This window comes from Octopus bimaculoides, chromosome 3, assembly GCF_001194135.2.
Source record: "Octopus bimaculoides isolate UCB-OBI-ISO-001 chromosome 3, ASM119413v2, whole genome shotgun sequence".
NCBI classification, from domain to species: Eukaryota; Metazoa; Mollusca; class Cephalopoda; order Octopoda; family Octopodidae; genus Octopus; species Octopus bimaculoides.
The window spans coordinates 4,577,602-4,586,826 of NC_068983.1; the positions used below are offsets into that span (position 1 = coordinate 4,577,602).

The 9,225-nt window shown below is 38.9% G+C and overlaps 1 protein-coding gene across 5 annotated transcripts in view; it reads right to left on the reverse strand.

Annotated features, from left to right (window-relative positions):
- LOC106877362 (ankyrin repeat domain-containing protein 50) overlaps positions 1 to 9,225 on the reverse strand; it is a 78,977-nt gene that overhangs the window by 50,867 nt on the left and 18,885 nt on the right. The window contains exon 1 of one of the 5 annotated variants that reach the window (XM_052965989.1): positions 7,306 to 7,369. The exons of 2 other annotated variants lie outside the window; for them this stretch is intronic. In XM_052965989.1, coding sequence (XP_052821949.1) covers positions 7,306 to 7,354 — 49 coding nt within the window. In that variant the 5' untranslated portion in view covers positions 7,355 to 7,369. Of the gene's footprint in view, positions 1 to 6,824; positions 6,946 to 7,305; positions 7,370 to 9,225 lie in introns of those variants that run through there. 2 more of the 5 variants (XM_014926247.2, XM_014926250.2) reach the window with 2 other exon arrangements.

Below are 9,225 nucleotides of genomic sequence, written 5' to 3' on the forward strand. Positions count from 1 at the left end.
ATATTCTTTTATTTGTTTCAGTCATTTGATTGCGGTCATGCTGGAGCAACGCCTTTAGTCGAACAAATCAACCTTGGGACTTATTCTTTGTAAGCCTAGTACTTATTCCATCAGTCTCTTTTGCCGAACCACTAAGTTATGGGGATGTAACCACACCAGCATCGGTTGTCAAAACATGGGGTGGGGGCCCAAACAGACAGACACACACACACACATATATATATATATATATATATATATATATATATACATATATACGACAGGCTTCTTTCAGTTTTCATCTGCCAAATACACTCACAAGGCTTCAGTTGGCCTGAGGCGATAATAGAAGACACTCGCCCAAGGTGCCACACAGTGGGACTGAACCTGGAACCATGTGGTTGGTAAGCAAGCTACTTACCACACAGCCACTCCTGCACATGTGTGTGTATGTGCACACACACACACACACACACACACACACACACACACACATATATATATATACATACACACATATATATATATTTGAAAAAATAAAAAAATGAACGGAAATGACATTTCAGATAATTTTTCCACTGACTAATTAGATGTTTACACATCATTAGTTGTTTACAAATCGTGACTGTTGTGAGTTTCTCACTTAAAAGCCATTTTCAAATTGATGTTTTAGAGTTTGTTATCCACTCTGTAGACAGGGTTGTTAGACTACAAACATACACATGTACAGACGTGCACACACTGATGATGGCTGTCCACTCGTGACCGAGGAAGACCATTGCTGACCTTCAGAAACATTGTGCGCTCCAAGACTAACTTTGCATTTGTGACTCCGTTGGTGGCTAATGAGCCCTGCTCTTGACAAACATACATGACTGCAAACATTGCAAACCAAGCTTTCTCCATTCACTACAACAGCAGTGTCCTTTCAAGCAGCACGTTTAAGTTCTTCATGCTGAATATGTGCTCTCTCAAAAGTGTCGATCCCCTCCTTAACCTGCTTCCTCCATCTGTAGCGATGACTGGCATTGCTCTCCCAGTCAGTCTTCTGCATATCACAGGCCTTTAATGAGGACTTGACACAGTCCTTAAATTGCAGCCTTGGTTTTTGCCGGAGTCTCTTTCTACTAATAAGTTCCCTACATAGCATCTGCTTAAGGATCCTGCTATCCTTCATTCTAATAAGGTGTCCAATGTAACCACTGCTTGTGCACCATCGCCTCAATACTCAAGATATCAGCTGTCCTCAGGACCTGTGTGTTTGGAGTTTTTAAGGTCCAGCCAACACTCAAAATGTGTCTGACCGTTCAAGGACCCTTACATGGCGTTTGTAAAGGGCTCATATCTCACATGAGTAAAGAAGCGATGTCAGTACACAAACACACATATATCTATGTACAAGGTAGTATCAAAATGTTCCCAGACTAGTTCTGTAGCATGCCAACAGATGGCAGCACACAGTTGTGTGAGCAGTAAGAGCTAGCAGTGACCTTGATGAGGCAGTGTGCCAAGTGGATTTGTTCTGTTTACTTTGCATGTTGCGAAATTTGTGTTTTTGTGATCATGTGTGTATGCTGTAATCTGTGATTTCTTCATGGACAAGAACAAAGAGCCAACGTAAGATTTTGAGAAGTCTGCTACAGAAACATTGAGTATGCTTCAGTAAGCTTATGGCGACGAGGCAATGGGTCGCATGCAATGTTTTGAGTGGCATGGGTGACTCAAGAGCAGAAGAGCATCCCTGGAAGATGATGAGCAATCTGGAAGACCTGGCACAAATGTCACCCCCAGGCATATGGTATTGTGTATCAAGAATTTGTCCCCCAAGGCCATATTGTCAGTTGAGAGTTCTACTGCAACATTTTGAAGTGTTTGAGGGAGGTCATTCGATGAAAGCAACCAGATGTGTGGAGCTCAAAGAACTGGATTCTTCACAATGACAATGCACTCTGTCACCGAGATTGTCTCACTTGTTAGTTTCTTACCAAAAACAACATGGTGTTGCATCTACATCCACCCTAATCACAAGATTTAGCACCTGCAGGTTTCCATCCCTACTCAAAGATGAAAACGCAGCTCAAAGGTCACCGTTGTTGAGATCCACAGCAAATTGCAGAAGGTCTTCAACTCACAGAAAACAGGTTGGATTCCAAAAGTGGCAGGAATGCTGGGATGAGTGTATTGCTACACAAGGTGACCTCTTACAAAGGAGGTGATGTTAAAACTTTGGTAAATAAGTTATTTTTTCATTAAACATAACCAGTCCTGGAACTTTTTGACACAGCCGCATACATACACACACACATATGTATGTTGGACGTATCCTGTACCTCTCTCTTCTATCTTTTCTCTTGTCAAAAAAAATATATTTCTCCAGTGTTTGCTATTTTCCCTTCGTTCTGGTCTAACCACTCTCCATGTTTGTTTTCGTTTGGTTTCCTTGTATGTCTCCACTGTCCTGTTTTTGTTCCCAACTTTGACCCTCCATAAATCCCACTGAAACAAGTGAAAGATAGAGGATAAAAGTTAAGATGATGTGAACTGCAGGGCTGTAGGTGGGGAGAAGATGCAAGTGACAGAGAGAGGTCAAATGTCAATAAGGGTGGATATAGTGACAAAGGTGGGGTGGGGCACTGATGACAGACATGAAAGGATGTGTAGGGAAAAAGGGGGCATTCAGTGGAGAACTAAAGTGGTTAAGGGACAATATTGAGAATGCAGGATGGGTGACAAGTGGTTCCAGGAGAGAAATAATTGGTAACAAAACAAAAGGAAGATGAAATAAGCGGAGATTTGCATTTATAGAATTCTAGGGGTGAAGAAGGGAAGGGTATCAACAGGGTGGGTCATAGGGAAGGCTTGACAAGTAAAGATATATTTTTTTAGGGCCTTGTTTGTTTGGGTTTTTTTTTTTTTTTTTGCTGAACTGGATGGATCTTCTCAAACACAGTGAATTGCAAGCATCTCGGTCCTTCTGTGATCTCCTCTGTGAAGCTTAACAACCTGAGGTCGGTTTTCATTACTTTGTCCCACATCTTCCTGGGTCTCCTTCTTTCACAGGTTCTATCCACAATTAGGAAACAGTAACTGGCACTCCGTCGGTTACCACGACGAGGGTTCCAGTTGATCCAATCAGCAGAGCAGCCTGCTCGTGAAATTAACGTACAAGTGGCTGAGCGCTCCACAGATATGCGTCGTTGTCAAGAAGATTCAGTATGACACAGAATGTGACATGGCTAGCCCTCTGAATTACAGGTACAACTCATTTTGGTAAATCTTCAGATTAACACCCACACCCTAAGACCCTAACCCTAAAACCCTAGTGAAAATCGTGCGGGTGTTAATCTGAAAATTTACCCTCATTTTTACCAGCTGAGTGGACTGGAACAACGTGAAATAAAGTGTCTTGCTCAAGGACACAACAGGAATCGAACTCCCGACTTTACGACCATGAGCTGGATACCCTAAACGCTAAGCCACGCGCCTAGAGAACAGTACTTCTTTAATGTATACAGGGTGGCCCAAAAGTAGGTGCACAGTTATTCAACAATCTCTTTTGCATTCATATATTAACAGTTCAGATCTTAATTATAAAAAAATATGAAACCATTATTCTATACTAATTTAGTTCATTTTGTCAAGCTCCCTTTTCAGTTTGTAAGATAGAAATTTAAAAGTAACAGAATGTTTAAAAAGAAGTTTAAAGTGCCTACATGATATCTGTAAACCTACTTTTGGGCTACACAGAAATTTTAATGTAATAAAATATTTTAAAAGAAATTTCAAGCGCCTACAGATAACTGCAAACCTGCTTTGGGGCCACCCTGTATGTAAACATAATTTGGCTGCATTTGATGTGTATGTAAATATATATTCGTATTGTTTCAAATGTGTCTGTTCAGGTTACAGTTGAATGCTTTAGTTGTTTCACTTTCTCAAAATCCTGTTTCAGTTTTTCATTTCTTAATGACAAAAACCTAATTACGACGCGTAAGCTACAAACACAAACAATATATTTCTACATTACTAACAAAAACATGATATATATATATATATATATATATATATATATATATATACACACGTTCAATACGAACACTATATTTATAGACAACAAATTCACACATTATATATTTATAAATTGCAAATGTAAACATTATATATTTATATACGCACGGCAATTGTAAATGCCATTAAGTCTAATTAATTTCTGAATGAAAAAAAATTCATATTAATTGGAAATTACTTTATAAAAATTAATAGTCGGGAGGAGAGATGATTCTGACTCTCTGATGCCCAAAATATTTGAAAAAAAAAAACATTATAAAAAGGAGTAAATTTTAGAAAATATTAGAAGGAAGAGTCGGCTTTCTTTCGGAGATGGTATCACGAAAGTGAAAATGGAAATTGGCAATATGCCCACGGGCGAATTGAACAGTGAAACACACACACACACACATATTGGACAGAATGAGATACCAAATCCAAGGCTATGAGGAGTTTTCAAGACATTTATAATGAAATAGTCTTACAGCTGTTTCTGGGATATTATGGATATAGCTTCATCAGAGACAATGTGAAAATATTTGAGTTCGAATTATATATACCAGCAAAATATGAAGAATCAACATTAGAAATCTTTTGTGGAAACCTCCAAATTAAAGGACGAATCTACATTCAACCTTTTTACACCTATATATATATATATATATATATATCGTTTTTGTATTTGGTTTGCAAGATTCTTTATGTGAATTCGTGTGTTGAAGCATATTTTATTGTGTGTCTGAGGAGAGTCATTCTCTTTTAGTGCTTTATTTAACACACTCACTGGTTCGATTTCCACTCAGTTAGTTATTTATTTTTGCTAAATGTGTGTGTGTGTAACATGTACACACACACACACACACACACATAAACACACATTGTAAAAAGTTGTAAAACTTTAAAAATTAAACCAACTAAGTTTGCACAAGGCTAGCAAATTTGAAGGGAGGGGCTTTAATTGATATCACTGATCCAGGTACTTGACAGACAGACTCCGAAGGAACAACAGACAAAGCTGGCCTCGTCGGGATTTGAACACAAGAAATAAAGAGTCGGATTAAATACCGCAGGGGCATTTATTCCGACGTTACATTTAACATGTACAAAGAGAAAAGGCAGCGAGCTAACAGAATCTCGAGTGTCGAACAAAATGCCATGTGGTATTTGTTCCGACCCATTACGTTCTGAGTTGAAGTCCTGCCGACGTCAACTTCGCCTTTCATTCTTCGGGGGCTGATAAAATAAGTACCAGTCATGTAATGAGGTTGATAGCCTTTTGCTTAAATCAGATACTATATGCACATGGAGAAGGAATTAAAATTTTAGAGACAGGCAACGATCTGATAATGGTAGGCATTCTCATGACTGGATGACTCCCAAGGAAAAGAATTACAAATATTTGTCACCTTTTTAAGAGAAATAATTCACCACGAGATACTTGTTTGTATCAAGAAGGAGAAAACTTATTTTGCTGCTATATTATCAGAGGAAAGTTGTACCAAGTATCTTATTAGTCATTAAAATTATACTTATTTGGAGAGAGAGAGAGAGAGAGAAAAAAAAGCAAAACATGTGCATTGAAGCAACATTCATATCAAGATTTGTTATGGAAATAAAATACGTGTGTTGAATTTTGTTAATTCTTATCTTCTTTCTCTTGGGAAAGATTTAGAAAATATAATTCTTAGAGAAAACATTAGAAATAAAGTACCCAGACATACACAAATATATCTACATCACTTTTTCATATTTCGGTGGAAGCCGTTAGTTTATAAGTGAAAGTTATTTTTTATTTCTGAAAAAAAAAAAGAATATATGTGTGTGTGTGTGTTAACAGTGAACTTGTTTTCACTCCGATTAAACTGGGGTTTGTTACGGTTTAGTCAAAAGAACAGGGGCTGTGGCTGCGACCTCCGCAGACCCTTCGAGACATAAAACATAGGTGTGGTTGGTTTTCATTTCAACTAAATGCAGGAAAGGGAAATGCGAGTGTTAGGGAGCTGAATTCCAGAGATCCGAGTCCCTGGGAACGAAGGCTGTGATACAGTGATGAGTGCGGTGCCGTTGAGGGTACGATATGGAGTAACGAGAGAAACAAATGAACCCAATAAACTCTGGTGAGGATGGCATGCAAATGGTTAACTTCGAGAAGAGGATACTGTGGTTATGATAGAAAAAAGGGGGGGGGGGACAGAAGAGACAAGACAGCGCATCAACAGGCAAAAAGGTTATTGTGTGACAACATATCAATCAGATGGGTGGCTTTCCTGGAAAATGTGGCCTGGTATGTTGAGTGTAGCAGTAGCACCGTCCTAGGTATGACAGCATTATTCCATTATGGGTCTGACTTGAGCTTTGTAGTGTCAGTAAAATGTTTGGATCTGAAGAATTTTCTGGATATAAAGAAGTAAAGCTAGTCTTATGGATACACTTTTGTTATGCTATGAATATCAAGACTAGCATTTATAAGGATTTTTGAGATTTTAGATGCGGTTGTCCCTGATTCTCGGGGTGAGAAATCGAATTTATAGAGTCGACCAAATCATAAATAAAAAGGAAAACGACAAACAAATAATAACAGGTACATTTCAAGAACTACGCTACTAAACATATATGACCACCACCACCCAAAAGAACATAAAAAGAGATAGACTAACAATACAATTAATCTAATTGATTATTTGGAATGACAATTAGCAGGAAGTGTAGATATAACAAATACCGGTGATGATGTTGCCGAGTCAAAGACAAGCTGATCCTTGTTTTTCTTTTTAAATATAAAGAACAACAATTCCTACCTTCGAGTGACATACGGACCCAAACAAGCTTGTTGATACTACCAGCAAGCGAGCAGACTTATTAACAAGCTCTCGCTCTCTCTCTCCGTTGTAAATAGTTTCACTATCTCTCTCTCACACACACTAATTCCCTCCCTCTCTCTCGCTCTCTCTCTCTCTCTTCTGCTCTACGAGTGATTAACATTAAGCATTAGACCATTAGTCAATCAGTCAGTCCCAGATAAGGAAACTAAGAGTGGAAAGGAGTGGAGAGAGCAAAGAAAGAGACAGACAAACAGAGAGAGAGAGAGAGAGAGAGAGAGAGAGAAAGTGGAGTAAAAGGAAGAGGTAAAAGGAAAGTGGCAGTACGAGAAAGATGTAGAATAAATAAATAATAATGATGATGATGATGATGATAAAATGATAATAATAATAAAAGCCTAAATTACAAACAAACGAAGAAAGCCAAGCAAGAATCAAAAATGGTAGAAAATAGAACAACCTGAAAATAACTGTGAGGCTTCAGTGACAGAAAGATGGAGCAATAACATTATTAATCATTTCTTTTTGACTTCGGCAGAAAGCCAATTTGTAGCAGTGGAACGTGTACAATCGGTCAATTCTTATGCTTTTATCCCTCGGGGTTCGATAAAATAACTACCAGTTAAATACTTCGGGGTCAATTTACACGGTTGCACATCTCTTTTGGGGTTAAAAAAGAAGAAAAAAACACTATTATGGATATTTACTGGGTTTGAACTTCTGTCCAAGTAGACCTCTGTGCTGTGATGGCCTTAACTAGTCATCCACTCTATCATGTGTGTGTGTGTGTGTGTGTGTCTTATCTTTTACTCGAGTCAGTTACTAGATTATGACCATGCTGGAGCACCATCTTAAAGAATTGTAGTCGAATCGAACCCCAAGTATTCATTTTTCTTTTAAGCCTGGTATTTTGCCTGTTAGCCGTTTTTGCCGAACCGCTAAGTTACATATAGGATAGGCTCTTTCAGTTTCCGTCTACCAGATCCACTCACAAAGCTTTGGTTAGACCGAAGTTTTAGTAGAAGGCACTTGCCTAAGGTGCCACGCAATGGGATTGAACTCGGAATCATGTCGTTGGGAAACAAGCTTCTTACTACACAGCCACATCTATGTTTTTTTTTTTGTGTGTGTGTGTGTGTTTTTAGGAAGCATGAGATGGTGGTGATGATGTAGTATTTTGTAGCCTGAACTGACCCCCGTATATTACGAATATTTATTTCATTGATACCTTTCCAACACCACCACACATTTCAGTTCCAAGATACACAAGAGATCAGTGGCGGACAGGGTCTAAAAATATTGGTTGCCAGGAGACTAAAGGGGGCCCAGCCGCAACTACAATGCTATCATTTTAATTTCTTTTTTTTTTTTTTTGTTAAAAGTATTCTTTTCAACTACCTACAAACACAGCCAGGCTGAAATAATTAATGCATACTTCCAGGAGTGAAGAAAAAATTCTCAACCTTCAGATACTAACATGGGCCCCGATATATGGATTCTAATGGCGCTAGTGATTCTGAAAACTGATGCTATCAATCGAAATAATTCAATGCCTGATCAGGCATTGAACTTTCTCAAATAAATAAATGAATATATACAGGGTACGATGGATAAATTGGCGCCATTTTATATTTTTAATTTCGCGCATGCGCATTATTTATTTTTGATTTTGTCGACTACACAGTATGGTAGGGTCAGTTGGGCACTGTCTGTGAGAAAAACAGCACCATGACGCAACTCACTCTGCCAGAAATTTGGAAACGACATGCTGTACTGCTTGGCATTCGCGCCGGATTCTCCAGTACGAACATTTCAGAGTATTTGGGTGTCAATCTGAGGACATGTACTGAGAGTGATAAAAATCAAACATCCAGTCAACATCATGGTGTTCGGAGTGATCACTAGTGATGGCGACGTTATGCCTCCATTCATCTTCCCACACAGCTTCAGACTCAACGCGGAGGCTTACATCAAGTGCCTGGAGGAAGTAGTGCTACCCTGGGTCAAGAGGGTGGATGCTGGAAGACTCCATGTCTGGCAACAGGACTCTGCATCATGTCACGCAAGCATGCGAACCCAGTCATGGCTGTCAGACAATTTCTGCAACCACATCACCCCTAACATCAGGCCACCTAACTCCCCAGACCGCAACCCTCTTGATTATTATGTGTAGGGCGCAGTTGAGCGAGAGACCAACAAAATTCTTTGTAACACTAAATATGAACTGAAGGCAAGGATTATGGCAGCATTCACCAACTTAAACAAGGAGACCATCCAGAAGAGTTGCAGGAAATTCCGAAGTCGTTTGGTGACCGTTGTTGAAGTCAATGGCGATTTTAATGAATAAATTTACTCTTTAGTATTGCAAGATATTTTTATG